This window comes from Mytilus californianus, unplaced genomic scaffold, assembly GCF_021869535.1.
Source record: "Mytilus californianus isolate M0D057914Y unplaced genomic scaffold, xbMytCali1.0.p SCAF_4, whole genome shotgun sequence".
In the NCBI taxonomy this organism is placed as follows: domain Eukaryota; kingdom Metazoa; phylum Mollusca; class Bivalvia; order Mytilida; family Mytilidae; genus Mytilus; species Mytilus californianus.
The window spans coordinates 51,743,372-51,763,334 of record NW_026262690.1 but is presented as its reverse complement, the minus strand read 5'-3'; the positions used below and the strand labels follow the sequence as shown (position 1 = coordinate 51,763,334).

Sequence of the window (19,963 nt, the reverse complement as noted above, 5' to 3'; positions counted from 1 at the left end):
TTGTGAAATGTATTTACACAGAAAATCATGAATAACTTTTGACTACTTCGTTTAAAATTTTGTAATTTGTAAGAATCGTGTACACAAACACGACAAAGCGCACGTGGAAATGCAATCCATTTCAGTTGATAGTCCAGACGATGGATCGAACGATTTTGACAGTGACATTGGTGTGTATTACACAGTTATTTTTTCCTTGTTTTTTTTTTAATCATTAAAGAGGTCACCAAATGTACATTTATGGTCAGATCATATGTTTTCGTACGTCATATGAATTCGTACTATAGTCTATACATGCTTTTTGAATAGAAATTGTGACGTCACAACGCATTCTTTATAGCACGAAAACCCATGAGACGAGGATACGTGCCTGATTTTCATTTCCCCTTTAAATCAAAAATTGATCTTTTAAATTATCCACCTGTCATTACTCTTCATATACATGTACTTTAATATGGTATCGGGTCCGTTCGCGCCCAATACCCGTTCGCACCTTACACGTTCGCACCCCACACATTCGCCCTATAGGTCCGTTCGCACCCTACACGTTCGCACCCTTTTTTTATTAAAAAACCTGATAAATTTTTAGATGTTTTGTAGGTATTTATATCAAAATATTTTTATTTTCATAAATAAAAATTCGGGAATTTTTAAATGAAATATTGTTTTAAATTGATTTGATGATTACTTATTAAATGTTAATTATGTATGATTACTGCTAATTGGTATTTATTCACAGCCTAATATGATATTATTGTTAAGTGTTTAAAAATCATGATTGTTGTCATGGTTGTTTTAACTTGCTTTAAATGTAAATACTGCATGTATTTAGCTTGGTATGAGTAAAACTTTGAAGATTTTAAATAAAAGACATGAAAGATAATTGTTTTTAACAGCTTGGCTCCTTTGATCTCATGTGTGTCAGAATCTCACTTTATTTAGAAACAATGAAAAAAAATAATTTATATATATATAGATATATATATAGAGCAATACACTTACCTAAACATGATTAAAAATTATTCAACACAAAAATAAAATACTGGTCGTCAGAATCTCACTTTATTTAAAAACAATGAAAAAAAAATGTTTATAGCAATACATTTACTATGACACAAAAAAACCTTGTCAGAATCTCACTTTATTTAGAAACAATGAAAAAATATATTTACAGCAATACACTTACCAAAACTCGTTTACAAATTATTAAACACAAAACCAATAAAAATTGGGCGCAAACGTGTAGGGTGCGAACGGACTTTGGGTGCGAACATGTAGGGTGCGAAAGTGAAAGGGGGGCGAATGTGCATTGGGGGCGAACTTGATTGGGCGCGAATGGACCCGGATTCCTTTAATATAGCACAAATATGAACAGTTGGGACTAAAATAACTTTATATATGTCACACCTACAATTAAGATTCAAGAATGTATACCACTGTAACATTAACCCTCTTGCTGCCGGAGGGACACATGTGTCCACACCGACTGTGCTGGAGGGACACGTATGTCCATGTTTTAATTTATGCAAACTTCTCCTCATTGCTGTATCTTTTTCAAATAAAAGACCAAAGATTAAACAGTGTTATATTTTTCTTCAATAGGTCCGAAATGTAACGGTCATGTTGGCGTTACGTCATTGTTGGACATCTGACGTCACAGACGTTGAGCTGTGTCATATTTTCTTGCACACAAAATGCAACCTTGAAAAACAACTGGCAGCAAGAGGATTAAACATTAAAATTTGAACAAAGCTGACTAGTCCAAATAAATAATTTATGACGTCATGGAAGGCTATTTTAATTTTTTTCTGTGTCGTCACAGAAAAAAATTAAAATAGCCTCTCAAGACATCATAATTATTTAGACTAAGCTGACTCATGCCATTCCACAGTTCCATCCTTACAAATGTTACGTTCTCAAATCACAACTGTGAATAAAACGATACATCAGGCGTGATTCAGAGAGGGTGCATCCCCCGATAAAATGAAAAATATGTAATTTATTGGTAAAACAACACCCATTTTTATGTCAAAATATGGTCCTTCAACTATTAATTCCCAGCCCCCACTTAACATCAAATCCAGAACATTTTAGTATATAAATAAACTGAATTTTTAGGAAATTCACCTTTCTGGAAAATATCTTTTAATTTTTAAACCAATTCTTTATCTATCTGAAGAATACTGTGCCTTTGGGTGAAGACGATTTCATATATTCAAAGGTCAAGTTCACAGCAGCAATTAACAGACTGAAATTTTGGCAATTTTTTTTTTTTTATTTCATGTAATTTTTTTTTAGCCACACTTCAAATATTATTGAAATTAGTTTAATAATGTTCCTGGAAAGAGAAAAAGATGTGGAAATATTTTGTTTTTTCTGGCCAATATGTATTCTTATAATATCTTAAAGTGGCATGTTGCAAGCCCCAATGTCAGCAATTACCGTCATTTGACACAATTGTTAGCAGCTTTTACAATTTCTAGCTACAACCCCTACGTCATGCCTATAGTGCTTCTGTAATTTTGATATACATACATGTAAGGGTTGTAAATTTTTTGTGAAAGTTCATCTTTATGATGTTTGAATGTACATTGTAGTACAATATCATATTTTCATCTCATTTACACCCCCCCCCCCCCCCAACTCCCCCCCGAAAAAAAAACAAAACAAAACATAACAATCTTTCATCAGTTAATTGGAAGAGTTGTAACAAGGAATTATTTGGATCTGGAATAATTTTGAATTCTGGAAAATTGATGAGTAATTTATGATGAAAACTAACCCAACTAAATAGGGTTAGCCATGCGCACATGGCTAAGGGGGGTTAGTTAGTTTATACTGAAATGATAGTGAAATTGAAATTAACCTTAGCCATGCGCGCATGGCTAACCCTATTTAGTTGGGTTAGTTTTCATTATACATTTCTAATCAATTTTCCAGAATTCATAATTATTCCAGATTCAAATAATTCCTTGTTTTGTTATCATGGTTAAGGTATCAGTGTCATATTGAAAAGTATAGTAATAAAAGAGAATAGCTGAAATGATGGAACTTATAATAATTCGACAAATCAAATGAATACCCAGTACATTATAATAAAGTACACCATTAATATACTGGTTATGTATACATGGTGTACCTGTCTTGAGAAGTTTTGTAGTGACATCTTGATGTTCTTAATGATTACATTGTCAGTTATGGTACTGATTATTTTAATATCAGAATCATTGTAAGCAAATGACTTCTTTACAGATGGCGATGATGAGGCAAATAAGACTGATTCTAAGACAGGATTAACTGATGGAGGTGATGAGGAAAATGCAACTGAATCCAAGACTGGTTTGGCTGATGCAATGGCCAAAATTTTGTCAAAATCTGTACCTCAGCATAAACAGGTGATTTTAGCAAAAGGAACAACAGATAGGAAGTTAGAGAAGAAAAGGAAAAAGAAAGAAGAGGAGGATGAAGAAAAGCATGAAGATAAAACATCATTAGAGAAGGTACATTTGTACTTATGTTATACAATTTTTGTAGTGTGGGAAACTGTCTGAAGCAAAAATAAATTTTACAAGCAATAATAGATCTACAAATTATAAATACTGAAACCTTCAAATGACTCTTATTGCCTTTAAATGACAATTTCTAACAACATTTAGTATTAAAGACTCTTATCTAAGAAACTTTACTAGGTAGACAGAAACTAAAATCAGGAGAATTGATTTTTTGAGTTAATGCCCTTAGGATGAATTTTATGAACTTTCAATTTATTTTCTTACATTATCTTGAGAATAGTAACAGTAAGAGATACTGATGACAGTAAAATTGATAAACAAATAATATTGTGATGACAGCTAAGTGGGTGGCCACTTGGTTTATTAAGGAAAGGGGGGGGATAAGAAGGATTTGTGAAAAAAAAATTCTTATTTCAAATTAGGAGATGAGGTATTGTTGCCAACGAGATAACAATCCATTTGATTTTTATGTACATAAGTAATTTGATCAAAGGTACTGAACTAAGGAAAGATGTATTGGCCTTGTTTTAACTTTAATGAATTCTTCAAGCTAACTTTTCAAAAATTAGTTATTTGGTTTTTGAAATAGAAATTTTGTTTATGAGAAAGGCAAAATAAATATCAAAGTGGAATATTTACTTTGAGAAATATCTAACCAGCGGGAAATCTAGTGACAAAATATTACCTCCCATGTAAATATTGAAAACTAGATCTTCTCAATGTTTGTCCCATTGTAGCAAGGACGCTATCAATTATGGGTTCACGGGAAAACGTTCTGGTAAATAGTAAAAAGAGAAATAAGTTGAAATAAAATCAAAATTTCCATTCAATGTTATTTCCCTCCTTAAGCAACAAACCATGAGTACAGCAGGCTATAGAAGCTTGGTGTAAAATTGGTTTAAAATGTTGCTATGCGAATAAATTCCTGGAGTACCAACTTCAATTTATTTTTCTTCTGGCTGTATACCTTACTGGAACATGCTAATTATCCGAATATATATACAGCTAGGTCAGAGAAAGTCATGGAAAAAATTCCAAAGGAATGGATTGATATGCAGCAAAGATTGGCACTTTTGAAATTAAGTTACTAAGCAAATTCAAACGGACCTTATCTTGATGTAAACATTGAATGGGAATAGATCCGGAAGACTGCAAATAAATGTACAAAATTTCTTTTACTTCAAACTGCGACACATATCAGGGTAAAATCATGATTATTTTTTGCCAAGGGGACTTCAAAATACACTCCAGTTAACCAGATTTTCGAATGTACCGATTTCAACTCATTAGATTTAGAAATGACTTGAACAGACAGGATTTCTGACAGGACTGACAAAATACCTCGACTTATCCAGGTTTGCAACACAACAAGGTTTGACTGTATATCAAATATCTAAACATACTATTGAGGTCAAGAAATGACATTAAACAGGAGTGCTCATCATCATCATTTCAATTAAAACTACACTCAAAGAAACTACATGTACATTGAGTGTAATTGTTTTTTGATCATGACAGTTGTCAATCATAATGGTATTGTCTTGTGTTTGGCCGCGGCTGGTGTTAGAAAATGTTTATTTCACAAGTTATAATAAATTTATGATAAATTTTAATTGCACAATAGTTCATTTAATATAAAAATCGGGAATGGTGTCAGGTACTGGTTGTATATTTCTTTCAGAATATTTAGGGACCACATATGTATTGTTTCACATTTGAATAAACCTATTTGGTTTACAGGGAATCAATTCCTTTGTGATATTTAATTTGCTACTTTGTAGAGAGAAATAATCCTATCTTCTTTTTCCTTTTGGGCTTGTTCTTGATTAAGGTGGTTGATCCTAATTCCGTTATTAAAGCTGGTTGAAAATCCAATAATGTAGCACTGGAGGAGGGTTCCTGTGGGTGCCTCAACAAAGTCTTTTTTCGTTCATGTATGCGATGGCTAATAGGTTAGCGCTGCTTGCAACAGCAGTTCCTTTATGGATGCAGGGGTTCAAGATAACAATTAAAAAAATTACAACGACAGTGAACCAACGCCTGGTAAATCTTTAATACGCTATAATCCCTATAGTGGATACCTCAGATATCCAGGGTTGTAACGATAAAAAACACAAAGTGTGAAAGCAGTTATAACAACAACACTTTAGGGACTGCTGCAGTAATTTAATGAGATCAAGTTTCAGTGCCTAGGGCACCCTCATCAGGATAAAATCAATACAGATAATCGCCCTGAAGTACAAAATCAGGAAAAAAAAAGTATTGTTAAAACTGCTTTCACATTTTGTGTTTTTTATCGTAACAACCCTGCATACATGAGTATCCACTTTTCTATTGATTGAAGATTTACCAGGCGTTGGTTCATTATCGTTGTAATTTTTTTTAAATGATTGTTCAAAGATTGCAATTGAAATTTTAAATTTGTAGAAAAGGCTATGGGAAGCAATGGCAAAGGTAAAACCTGATCCACTGGAGAGAGATAAGGAAAGAGCTTTACAAAGAATAGCACAAAGGTCTGTATTGATGCAATATACTGGTAATTACATGACATAGATGTTTATGAATTGTGAATGCATTGGCCATGAACACATTTTTGGCATGGGATGCAGAAAGTTACATGCTTCATACACAAATGTGTTTAGTCAATTTATACCCATTAAAACTATAAAATGAAACATTCAGTTCTTTAATAATAGAGATATTCCGACAACAGGGTTTTTCTTGGCCAAGTACACAATTTTTAAAAGAACAGCTGTCATACAAACTATATGCATTATGTCTGTATCTTATATGTTTTCAACCATAAAAGATATATGCATACAAGCATGATATGTGAAGATGTCTTGCATTATAAGTGAATGAAGCATTCATACCCACATAAAAAAGAATGTAGAACAGTTAAACCTTTACTCCATATCCAGATAAAAGTAGAACATAGAATAGTTTAACCTTTACTCCATATCCAGTAGAAGGTAGAATAGTTTAACCTTTACTCCATATCCAGATAAAAGTGGAATGTAGAATAGTTTAACCTTTACTCCTTATCCAGATAAAAGTAGAAAGTAGAATAGTTTAATCTTTACTCCATATCAAGATCAAAAGTAGAAGGGAGAATAGTTTAACCTTTACTCCATATCCAGATCAAAAATAGAAGGTAGAATAGTTTAACCTTTACTCCATGTCCAGATAAAAGTAGAAAGTAGAATAGTTTAACCTTTACTCCATATCCAGATAAAAGTAGAATGTAGAATAGTTTAACCTTTACTCCATGTCCAGATAAAAGTAGAAAGTAGAATAGTTTAACCTTTACTCCATATCTAGATAAAAGTAGAAAGTAGAATAGTTTAACATTTACTCCATATCCAGATCAAAAATAGAAGGTAGAATAGTTTAACCTTTACTCCATATCCAGATAAAAGTAGAAAGTAGAATAGTTTAACCTTTACTCCATATCCAGATCAAAAATAGAAGGTAGAACAGTTTAACCTTTACTCCATATCCAGATAAAAGTAGAATGTAGAATAGTGTAACCTTTACTCCATATCCAGATAAAAGTAGAAAGTAGAATAGTTTAACCTTTACTCCATATCCAGATCAAAAATAGAAGGTAGAATTACTCCATATCCAGATAAAAGTAGAAAGTAGAATAGTTTAACCTTTACTCCATATCCAGATCAAAAAAAGAAGGTAGAATAGTTTAACCTTTACTCCATATCCAGATAAAAGTAGAAAGTAGAATAGTTTAACCTTTACTCCATATCCAGATCAAAAATAGAAGGTAGAATAGTTTAACCTTTACTCCAAATCCAGATCAAAGTAGAAAGTAGAATAGTTTAACCTTTACTCCATATCCAGATCAAAAATAGAAGGTAGAACAGTTTAACCTTTACTCCATATCCAGATAAAAGTAGAATGTAGAATAGTGTAACCTTTACTCCATATCCAGATAAAAGTAGAAAGTAGAATAGTTTAACCTTTACTCCAAATCCAGATAAAAGTAGAATGTAGAATAGTTTAACCTTTACTCCATATCCAGATAAAAGTAGAATGTAGAATAGTTTAACCTTTACTCCATATCAAGATAAAAGTCAAAAGTAGAATAGTTTAACCTTTACTCCATGTCCAGATAAAAGTAGAAAGTAGAATAGTTTAACCTTTATTCCATATCCAGATAAAAGTAGAATGTAGTATAGTTTAACCTTTACTCCATATCCAGATAAAAGTAGAATGTAGAATAGTTTAACCTTTACTCCAAATCCAGATCAAAGTAAAATGTAGAATAGTTTAACCTTTACTACACATCCACATAGAACAAGAAAGTAGAATAGTTTAACCTTTACTACATATCCAGATAAAAGTAGAATGTACAATAGAGTAAAATTTACTCCATATCCACATAGATCAAGAATATTGAATACATAAACCTTGACTCTAGATGCACATCAAACAAGAATATAATTCATTTATTGTATACTTTCTTATTTTTGCTCGTTATTAAATGATCAATATTATTAACCCATATTTCAGGGGAGTTGTCCAATTATTTAATGCAGTTAGGAAACAACAGAAAATATTGAAAGAACAATTAGATGATGCAGGACCAACTGAAGCAAAAAAATCAAAGGCTTTAGGCAAAATGACAAAAGGGAAATTCTTAGATTTACTGAAAGGACAAACTGTATCAAATATATCTAACAAAGCATCGAATATGAAAACAGAAATTAAACAGGTAAAAACATTGTCCAGAAATTGTAAGGACTTTATAATATTCACATTATTGAAAATTTAGGAAAAAAACATTGTATTGAGTAATACTAGCCATCTTATGACAAAATAGAACTTTACAGCTAATGATTTAATTAAATTGTTACCCATTTGTCAATTTATCTTCTTGTTATTATTGGTTTTCAGTACTTTATCTCAATACTCAATCTTTACCTAACATGTTTTGAAAGTAATTCTGTTGGAAAAGCTGACTCTTATTCATTTTGTTTGGCCAACAAAAACAAAAAAAGATGGTTTGTCGGAATTCTGTTTCAATATCAAAAGTCCTTCATGTATCTTAATAAATCTTAATCGGTACTTTCTGCAATTTTATAGTTTAGATAAGATTGACTTAAAGTAAGCTTTAATCTTTTGAAAGCCCAGTACTACAGCATTGTCTTTTGATATTTAATCATGTGAATTTATTAATAAAATGTATTAAGAGGGTCAACAGTTTCTAAGAATGGACATAAAATTGGACACAAAAATAGATTCATGGGTTATCTTTTTCATGAGAATTACATGATGACTATTACTAATGAAAAAAGGATATATGGGGATATATGCCAATGAGACAGCAACCCACAATAGAAACAAAAGCCAGAATTTGTCTGCTAAATGTCTAGGGAAAATTTTTGTTAACTTGTGATATGTTGACATATATTTTACATCTTTTTGGAGCTGAAAATAAACATTTAAACAAATCAGGTAATAATATTTTACACTAATGCCATGCCAAATCATTACCTCCTTTGTCAGATTCCCTGTGTGTTGAAAATTTTGGCAAGAAAAAAAGTTTTTTTACTTAAAACCTGTGTCTTATGTGTTGTGTCTTTTTCCACAGTAGAAGTTTGAATAACTAGAAATTAATTTGCAGTGGCATAATTGATATATGCAAACATAAACCTTGACATTTCACTGCAGTGCATTAGATTCTGTTTGTTTAAACGTGTCTTTATTTTAGGACTGGAGTTTTGTGAAAGCTTTGTAAAACTTGTCAGATCCTGTCAGTTTATTCACATAAAGTTATTTAATATAATTATGATTAATACATTTATTGAAGTAGCAAATATGTCTAAATTAATAGGACTACCTATCAACAGGATTTGTGGATATTCTATATATAAAAATATTTGTATTAAAACTAGAAACATTGACTAAATGCTTATGTTATATGTTGTTTTCTTTAATTGAAGGAAAATGTATCTGATGAAGAAGACAGCAAAAATAAGAAATGGGACATTTTACGAGATGATTACATGATGGGGGCTAAAATGAAAGACTGGGATAAAGAAAGTGATAGTGAAAACCCTCAATCAGACAATGATATAGACAGTGGTAGTGAAAGTGGATGACAAATATCATGTTATAGATCTATGTTATAATAAATTGAATTTGTTTTACAAAAAGATTTTGATGATTGCAAGCTAAAACATATAAAAAAGTTACTCTTTCCTACATATAATATAAACAAAGAAACACAAAACAGATGGCCTATGTAAAAAAAAAAGACAGAGAGGGAGAGAAATTTGACGAAAATATGTAATAATGAGTTTTACCATGTACCAGTAAGCCTTTTTCAAATATGAGTCATTGACAGGCATTCACAACCTTTTATTTGTTTGAATTTTTATTATGTCCACTGAGCATTATGTTTTCTATTGCTTATTACTAAGCTTTTATTTTAAGGAAATATTCAATAGTTGTTCTTGAACTTTAAGCTGTGAAAGTAATTTTCAGATCATTGGGTAGTACGGTAACTTTTGTCTGACCATACTTTGTATTTTCATTATAGGCACTGAGCATAGCATCTTTTTGTAATATATCTGATCTGGATCTTTAAAGTGATCAGATGTACCATGTCAGATTGAACAGTTTCTTCCTATTTGATAATCCTTTAAATTTTGGTCAATGTCTATAAAGGAGTGGTATATACTTTGTAAGTCAACACATGCAACTTCATGTTTTGTCTTCATTGAACTGATGTTTTTTTATAATGTCTATTCTTCAAACCTGTTTATTATATGGCATTGATATGGTTTTGCTACCAGTGTGGTACTCAGTCAACATTATGACCATTTGAGTGTCAGAAATGAAGAGAGAAATAGCTTTATTTATGTAAATTGTTATCATTACAAGTTCTTGGTCCTTCATATCAAATTTTAATAAAAAAGATTATTCTACAAGATTGTGTCTAGATTTTGACATAATATGGTTGAGATTCGAGCTTATGTCTTCTTGAAGCCTCAAACTGATTATTAGATATGATTTCATGAAGCCTAAAATTGCTGTTGTGTAAACCCTGAAATATGTTTTCAAATGGTAGAATATTCAGATGTTTGTTTCAGGTGGTCATGTTTTGCTCATCTGCTGCAAGATGAACAAATTACAATCACTTTGATTCAGTTGTTTGTTGTATTCAGTGTAAACTTTTTCAATTATTTTCTACTTCAAAATAACAGAGTAATTTTAAACTTAAAGGTGTATTAGCTACGATTTACCAAAAAAAATTAAATATGAATTTTTGTTTCCAACATTTTTCAAAGCAGAATTTTGAAATACTGTAAATTCAGAAATTATTGCAAGGTTTTTTTAATAATGTGGATAATGTGACTGCTTGAGTATCGCATTAATAAGAACTCTCATTCTGATATCTGGTACATATATCTGTATGTAGCTTTTCCTAAAATAGAAATGATTAAACTCACATTTTTGTTCATTCTTCAAAAATCGCAATAATAAATGCAGGCAATAATTTCTGAATTTACAGTAATATTTTGGTATTAGCAGTCAGTTTGGTTCAATTTTGTCAAAATTAGCTCAAAAACATTGCTGATGTATTATTGGCTTGCAAGTCAATATTTAAACCTCATTTACATCTGTATTCAGGCAGCCTTTATTTTGACCCTTAGCTGGAGATGGGTTATGCATGTGCTTATGATGCTCAGTTATTAAAACGAAAAGAATGTCAACACTGAAAAGTGAATAAGAATGAACAGACCTTTGACTGATATGGTCTACAAAAAATCATTCTTGTACAGATTAAACGATGATTCACATATTTTTACATGAAATCAGACAGACCTAGAAAATTCATTATTATATCATTGCATGTGCTTCTTTTGTCTATTTATACTTATTTTTAGATTGGGGCATTATGACCATTGACAGTCTTTGTTTGATTGTCGAGTTTATGAGCTTTGGTCCTTGCTTGGAAATTATACTGTTACCATCAATAGATTCTTTAGAGGAGTTATTACCCTTACCAGCAATTTTGGACTTATTTTAGGTTTTGCCTACTAATTTGGATTAATTATAGACCAATAGAAACTGTAAACAACAAAACTGAACAACAATACAAAATCTACAAAACCAAAATGTCAATATGTTGAGACTCTGTATAGGAGTAATTGTTTACCATTTCAGCACTTTAATAGTTTGGTTCTCTGTTAAAGGCAAAAAATATTATTTATTGTAGTTCTGACAAGTTGTATGCATAATAGAACTCAGTAATCTCAAATTTACTTATTATTCCCGCGCCGTAGCAGAGGGGGCATTAAGTTTTACCCTTGTCCGTCTGTACGTCCATCCGTACGTCCGTATGTCCCGAAATTGGATTCCGTTCTGCCTCAACCAAATGTTATGAAGCTTATACACAATCCTAATTACCACAAAACACAGATCAAGTTTGAATTTAGGTGACGTCACTTTTACCTTTCTAGAGTTATGCCCCTTTACAAATGGAACCGTTCTCTAACTTAAGTTGGCCTCAACCAAATGTTATGAAACTTATACACAATGCTAATTACCACAAAACACAGATCAAGTTTGAATTTTGGTGGCGTCACTTTTACCGTTTAAGAGTTATGCCCCTTTTCAAATGGAAAAATTGCTGAATTTTTCATTTCCATTTTTTAACTTAAGTTGGCCTCAACCAAATATTATGAAACTTATACACAACGCTTATTACCATGAAACTCAGATCAAGTACGAATTTGGGTAGCGTCACTTTTACCGTTCTAGAATTATGTCCCTTTATAACGTTATATGCAAGCAGGGCATCATCTGTGTCCCATGAACACATTCCCCATTTATTGACATAACAATCAAGAACCACAATGTTAAAAAATGATAAAGAAGTTGAGTGTAAAATTACCAGTTAAGGAACAAATATTTCGCATTTTCGTGAAAATGTGTGCCTAAAACTGATATAGGTATAGTTTAGACTGTACAGGTTATTCTCTCATTTGAATATTTTCTGTACCCTACATAAAATGACTTTGTTGATAAGTTGCAAATGCATTTTTGACATTTTTACCTATTATGTCTGTTTGTTTTGTTCACACATCGTAGTCATTATAATGGAAATTTATGCGACTGTCATACAACTGAGAGGTTTAGCTAGCTATAAAACCAGGTTTGATCCACCATTTTCTACCGTGACAAGAAAATGCCTGTACCAAGTCAGGAATATGACAGTTGTTATCCATTCGTTTGATGTGTTTGAGGATTTGATTTTGCCATTTGCTTAGGGACTTTTCCGTTTAGAATTTTCCTCGGAGTTCAGTATTTTTGTTATTTTACTTTTTTGTACGCACTTATGCGTGTGAAATTGTCAGGATAGACTATTCTGGGATTCTGTGATGTCACAAATATTTATACTAGGTACTTACATTCATAGACGTATCCAATTGTGAATGAAATTGCAGTGAATAAGTAAGTTAATATTTTGATTTTTCTACTGATGGTTGCGTGTTTTCCACTGATTAGGTAGACAATTCTTCAGGTGCTGCATGCTTGGCATACCAATCTTCGAGTTTTTGGTTTAACCGGGCTTGGAATTGATTCCACCACCTCTCAAGCATGATACCCTACTGGGGCAAATAAAAATCATCAGCAAAATAAAATTTACTAATAAATCAATATATCTGAAATGCCAATCAGCTCCTTATTGGAATTTTTGTCCTAAAATGCACACTTTTTTGTGATTTTGACTTTTTTCTTAATAAAAAACAAATAGGAGGAAACTGTTTCCTGTAAAAATGATCAGGAAGGTAAGATCTACAAATAAGTCAACCTAACTGATAATTGATTAATTCTCTAAAACCCCAATTTTTAATCTTGTAGGAGTTATTGCCCTTCAATTACCTTTTAAGTTGTTATCTCTGAGGGTCAAATCTAATAGAAGTTAAATTCACTTATTGACAATTTTTAACCAAATTCAGTTTTTTTTGCAATGATCTTGAAAATTGTAGGTAACAGTAGATCAAGAGAAACTGAACACATCAAGACAAAAATAGTTGACTCATTTATCTGCGGTTATTGGCCTGAATGACTTTTTTCAGTATATTTTCTACATGAATCAAAACTGGTCACAATCCTACTTAGAGTGTGAAAGATGTCTGCAACTTTAGTAAATGATTTTAATGGTGTTCATTTTTTACCAGCTGAGCGATTCAGGTTCCTGTGAGCCTCTGGTTTTTGTTGAAATCGTACAATAAAAAACAAATGTGTCAAGAAAACAAAGCTCATACCGCACAGTCAGCTATAAAAGGCCCCGAAATGACAATGTAAAACAATTCAAGCGAGAAAACTAACGGCATAATTTATGTACAAAAAATGAACGAAAAACATATATGTAACACATAAACAAACGACAACCACTGGATTACAGGCTCCTGACTTGGGACAGGCATATACATACAGAATGTGGCGGGGTTAAACATGTTAGCGGGATCCCAACCCTCCCCCTAACCTGGGACAGTGGTGTAACAGTACAACAAAAGAACGAACTATAAAAATCAGTTGAAAGAGGCTTAACTCATCAGATGGATAAAAATACAAATACTACAAATACAAGTGGACGTGGCCGGGTACTTGTACATCCAAAGAGACTGTTTCCTGCTAAAATGATCAGGAAGATATGATCTTCAAATAAGTCAACATAACTGATATCGAAAAAAGTAAAATAGCAAAAATACCGAACTTCAAGGAAATTCAAAACTGAAAGTCCCTTATCAAATGGCAAAACCAAAAGCTCAAACACATAAAACGAATGGAAAACAACTGTCACATTCCTGACTTGGAACATGCATTTCCTTATGTAGAAAATGGTGGATTAAACATGGTTTTATAGCTAGCTAAACTTCTCACTTGTATGGCAGTCGCATTAAATTCCATTATATTGACAACAATGTGTGATCGATTCCTTTACCCCGATTGTCAATCAACCACTTATAGGAGTTATTGCTCTTCTGTTGCCATTTTGGTTATAACAGAAATTGTGGAAAGCTTTAATGATCAGCACGATCAAGCTTACACATACGGTAGTTGATTAACTGAATTGTTGGGTCAAATCTTATAGAAGTTATAGTCCTTAATTAACAATTTTTTACCAATTTTAGTGTTTTTTGCAATTATGTTGAAAAATATAATAGATCAAGAGACACCGTAAACAGAAAGACAAGATCTAGAAGACAACCAAAAAAGATGGACATTGTTGACTCCTTTATCAGCGTTTGTTGTTTGTTCACTTCAGTGTTTCTGTTGTTTCGTTGTCCAAATGTACTATATTGTATTGTTTATTCGCGTAATTCTCTGTCCGTAATGTTGTACTGTATTCATGTCATGTAATGGTGTCATTTTAGTGTTATATTTTACATTGCCATAAAAGTGCGAGGTTTGGCTAGCCACAATACCAGGTTCAACCCACCATTTTTTTCATAAAATGTTCTGTACCAAGTCAGGAAAATGGCCATTGTTATATTATAGTTCGTTTCTGTGTGTGTTGCATTTTAGTGTTGTGTTTCTGTTTTGTCGTTGTTCTCCTCTTATATTTGATGTGTTTCCCTCAGTTTTAGTTTGTAACCCGGATTTGTTTTTTCTCAATCGATTTATGAATTTCGAATAGCGGTATACTACTGTTGCCTTTATTTATTGTCCTTAAAATGACTATTTTTTTCAATATTTTCTACTTGAATCAAACATGGTCACAATTCTATTTACAGTGTGAAAGATGGCTGCAACTGTGGTAATACTATATGATTTCAATGTTGTTCATTTTAACCAGATGAACTATTCCGGCTCCTGTGTGGATCTAATTGTTTTTGTAAACTTTTGTTGTTTGGATGCAGTCCAAGTAAAGCAATATCCACATCTGAACACATTTCTTAAAATCATATGTACAATGATAAATGTATCAAGCAAACCAGGATCATTTCTTTTACTGAGCATTAGAATTTGGATTCTTGATATTCAAGCTGCTGTTGAGAGATTTCTTACAGAGCCAATATATTCTCGTGATAGAATTTTCAGTTCCAAATGAATTGACAATTGACGCTAACGAAAAGTGTCCGCATGTTCCATGTGAAGGTAATTGAATTGTCCAAGAACTTGACGCTTGATGCATGATGCTTACGTATCATATTAAACTGCTTGCCTATTGTTTAGGATGTTAAAATAAAAAAAATAAACTTGTTTTCTGAAAAGTTTGCCTTTAGAAAAAATGCATTTCTGGAGTAATTGAAAAACTCGAATGTATCAAAGTTGTTTTCATCGTTTGCGTTTAAATGATTGATTGAAATCACATATCCTGTTACTTTCCACATTTTGTCATTCATTTTATTTTATTTTTGCAAATTTTTAGAAAATTACTTCGATTTCCTAGTCACCTGATACAGGATGTACAGTTGATGCATCATCTTATATGTAAATAAACTATGTATTTATCACTTCCTTAAATGTGATTAATATATAATTTTTTATGTAGTTTGTTTTCCAAGGAATTCGGGGAAAGTTTGTGTATGTTTAAACGAATCATAAATCCATGGACTTCAATACAACATGATTCTATTAATTTTGCGTGTAATACAGATCATATCTGTTCAATTGTAGTTAGTCTGGGTATATGAAAACTCGAATCTTGTTTGTCATTACCTTATTGACTTTTGGAGTTTTAGAGCATGGCATAATTATGGTAAAAAAATCGTGTTTATCGAAAAAGATTTTGCAGTTGACCTCTGAGCCTCCTCATGGGGTTTTTGATTGTGTGATGACTTGGCCGTTTTTATAGTGATTATTTGATTACCAGACCAAATATTTCATGATAATCTAGGACTGCATTTTTGATTATATGAATATCTTGCTTAAAAAAAATTAATGATTATGTGATTATATTGGCAAAAAAATTGTGATTATTTGATTACTTGGACACCCCCATGAGGGGCCTCACCTCTTTATTTCTTTTTTAATTTGATTTTGTTGTTGGGATACTGTCTTATTGGCAAGTTTTATGCGCCCCAATCGTGTATAATTACACCAAATATTTTTGTTTATCTATTTTTGTTATATTTGTTTCTGTTTGGAATGAACAAAGGGGATTTGAAAGAAGAGAGGATCCGGAGTTCCTTTCAATCTAATTTAGTTGATTCATTTATGTTTCTTGCTCTTCTTCAAAAACTGGATTTAAATCTGAAATAATATTTTATTTTTCCTTTTTAGCTCACCGGGGCCCGAAGGGCCCCATGTGAACTTATGCCATCACTTGGCGTCCGTCGTATGTCGTCGTCGTCCGTCATCGTCGTAAACTATTTCAAGAATCTTCTTCTCTGAAACTACTGGGCCAAATACCTTCAAACTTTAACTGAATGCTCCTTAGGGTATCTAGTTTATAAATTGTATCCGAAGTTTTGATCCATCAAAAAACATGGCCGCCATGGCTAAATATAGAACATAGGGGTCAAATGCAGTTTTAGGCTTATATCTAAAAAAAAATAAAGCATTTAGAACAAATCTGACATGGGGTAAAAATGTTCAATAAGTCAAGATCTGTCAGCCCTTAAATCTTCAGACGAATCGAATAACCCATTGTTGGGTTGCTGCCACTAAACTGGTAATTTTAAGGAAATTTTACAGTTTTTGGCTATTATCTTGAATATTATTGAAGATAAAGATAAACTGTAAACAGCAAAAATGTTCAGCAAAGTAAGATCTACAAAAAAGTTAAAGGACCAAAATTGTCAATTGACCCCGTAAGGAGTTATTGCCCTTTAAAGACAATTTTACACAATTTGTTCATTATGTTTGCTAACATTTAAAAATCTTCTTCTCTGAAACTACTGGGCATAATACTTCTAAACTTTAACTGAATGTTCCTTAGGGTAACTGGTTTATAAATTGTATCCGTAGTTTTCATCCATTAACAAACATGGCCGCCATGGCTAAAAATAGAACATAGGGGTCAAATGCAGTTTTTGGCTTTTATCTCAAAAACTATAGCAGTTAGAGCAAAAGTGACATGGAGTTAAAGTAATGAATAAGTCAAAATCTATCTGCTATGAAATTTTCAGACCAATTGGACCACCCATTGTAGGGTTATTGTTCGAAATTGTTTATTTTTATGAAAATTTACTGTTTTTGGTTATTATCTTTAATATTATAATAGATAGAGAGAAAGTGTAAATAGCAAAAATGTTCAGCTAAGTAGGATCTTCAAATAAGTCAAATGATCAAAATAGTCAATTGCCTCCTTAAGGAGTTATTACCCTTGAAACGTTTATTTTTTACACTTTTTCGTGCAAGTCTATTACTTTTTCAAAAATCTTCTTCTCTGAAACTACTGGGCCAAATTACTTCCAAACTTTACCTGAATTTTCCTTATGGTATTTAGTTTGTAAATTTTATCCGAAGTTTTGATCCATCAACAAACATGGCCGCCATGGTTAAAAATAGAACATAGGTGACAAAAGCAGTTTTTGGCTTATATTTCAAAAACTACAGCAGTTAGAGCAAAAGTGACATGGAGTTAAAGTGATAAATGGGTCATGGTCTATCTGTTATGAAATTTTCAGACATGTTCGACAACCCATTGTTAAGTTACTGTTGGAAATAGTTTATTTTTATTAAATCTTACTGTTTTTAGTTATTTTCTTCAATATTATAATAGATAGAGAGAAAGTATAAATGGCACTCAATGTTCAGCTAAGTGAGATCTACAAATAAGTCAAAAAGATCAATTTAGTCAATTGACCCCTTAAGGAGTTTTTACCCTAAAAACGTTTTTTTTTTACATTTTTTGTGAAAGTCTAATTACTTTTTCAAAAATCTTCCTATCTGAAACAATACTTGGCCAAATACTTAAAAACTTAAATTGAATGTTTCTTAGGGTATTTAGTTTATAGATTGTATTCTGGGATTTGATCCATTCAAAAACATGGCGGCAGTTTCTAAAAATAGAACATAGGGTTCAAATGAAGTTTTTGGCTTTCATCTCAAAAACTAAAGCAGTAAGAGCAAAACTGACACAGGTGAAAGTGTTAAACAGGTTTAGATCTACCTGTCAAGTTATCTTCAGACCAATAAGACAACTAATGATTGGGTTACTGTCCAGAAATAGTTAATTTTTAGGAAATTTTACAGTTTTGGGTTATGTAATATGTGTAAGAAAGTGTAAATGACAAAATTGTTCAGCAAAGTAAGATCTACAAATAAGTCAAATGCCCGAAACTGAAATTGCAGGTGAGCGATATCAAGCTCTCATGAGCCTCTTGTTTATTTTGTAGCTGATATGAGGCATTTTTTAATGGAAGGTGGCTCGTATAGTTGAGTATGTATAGGTTGTTCTCTCATTGGAGTATTTCCTGTGAAGGGCATAAAATTACCTAGTTGATAAGTTGCAAATGCATTGTATGTGCAATTTTGCCCTTGAAATTCTCACAGTAGAATATTCTGGAATTCTGTGATGTCACAAATATTCGTACTAAGTTCTAAGATGCATAGAAGTATCCAATAGTGAATGAAATTACAGTGAATAAGTAAGTTAATATTTTGGTTTTTCTACTGATGGTGTAGTATTTTCCATTTATCATATAAGCAAGATCTGGCATGCCAATTTTCATGTCTTTGGTTTGACCGGGCTGGAGATTGATTCCACCACCTTCCAATAATGAAACCATTTAGGCAAATAAAAAATTACCAGCAAAATAAAATTTACTAATAAATCAAAATATCTGAAATTAACAAACAAACACTGATTGTAAATTTGCCCTAAAATGAATATTTTTGCACACTTTTTAGAATCTTATAGAAGTTAATTCCCTTACTGACAATTTTTGACCAATCTGAGTATTTTTGCAATGATCTTGACCATTATAATAGATAAAGAGAAACTGTTAACAGCAAGACAAGATCTACAAGACAACAAACAGATGGAACTTGTTGACACCTTTAGCAGCGGTTATTGTCTTTAATGACTTATTTTCAATATTTTCTACATGAATCAAACCTGGTCACAATCCTGCTAAGAGTATGAAAGATGACTGCAACTTTGGTAAATGATTTAAATGGTGTTCATTTTTACTAGATTTACGATTCATGTTCCTGTGAACCTCTATTTTTTGTAAACTTTTTTGTTTGGATGCAGTCCAAGTAAAGAAATATGTACCCGCATCTGATCATATTTCTTGAAATCGTACAATAAAAAACAAATGTATCAAAAAAACCAGGATAATTTCTTTTATGATGAATTAAGAAACTTGATATTCAAGTGCTTTTGAGAAATTCCTTACAGAGCCAGTATATTCTACTGATAGAATTTCTTGTACAAATGAATTGACAATTGACGCTAATGAAAAGGGTCCTCTTGTTCCATGAAAGGTAATTGAAATGTGCCAGAAACTTTGATGCATGAT

At 31.8% G+C, this 19,963-nt stretch overlaps 1 protein-coding gene and 1 long non-coding RNA gene across 2 annotated transcripts; one reads left to right on the top strand and one right to left on the bottom strand.

The window, feature by feature from the left end:
* The first annotated feature begins 55 nt into the window (after window positions 1-55).
* Window positions 56-10,462, top strand: LOC127698411 (RRP15-like protein). The gene is made up of 5 exons (XM_052201877.1): window positions 56-170; window positions 3,253-3,500; window positions 5,940-6,025; window positions 8,040-8,241; window positions 9,473-10,462. Exons 1-5 carry the CDS (start codon window positions 110-112, stop codon window positions 9,629-9,631), a joined length of 756 nt encoding a protein of 251 aa, XP_052057837.1. The 5' UTR covers window positions 56-109; the 3' UTR covers window positions 9,632-10,462.
* Window positions 6,888-7,576, bottom strand: LOC127698438 (uncharacterized). Its single transcript, XR_007980837.1, has 4 exons — window positions 7,442-7,576; window positions 7,215-7,259; window positions 7,044-7,088; window positions 6,888-6,952 (listed from the first exon to the last, which is right to left on the bottom strand). It is a non-coding gene; the product is annotated as an uncharacterized LOC127698438 (long non-coding RNA).
* Window positions 10,463-19,963: the final 9,501 nt, after the last annotated feature.

Bases quoted from the DNA above. Each gene is read 5' to 3' on its own strand.
- LOC127698411 (XM_052201877.1), top strand. From the start codon at position 110: ATGCAATCCATTTCAGTTGATAGTCCAGACGATGGATCGAACGATTTT. The intron at 3,501-5,939 runs GTACATTTGTAC...TTAAATTTGTAG, and splicing joins ATAAAACATCATTAGAGAAG to AAAAGGCTATGGGAAGCAAT. The intron at 6,026-8,039 runs GTCTGTATTGAT...CCCATATTTCAG, and splicing joins TTACAAAGAATAGCACAAAG to GGGAGTTGTCCAATTATTTA.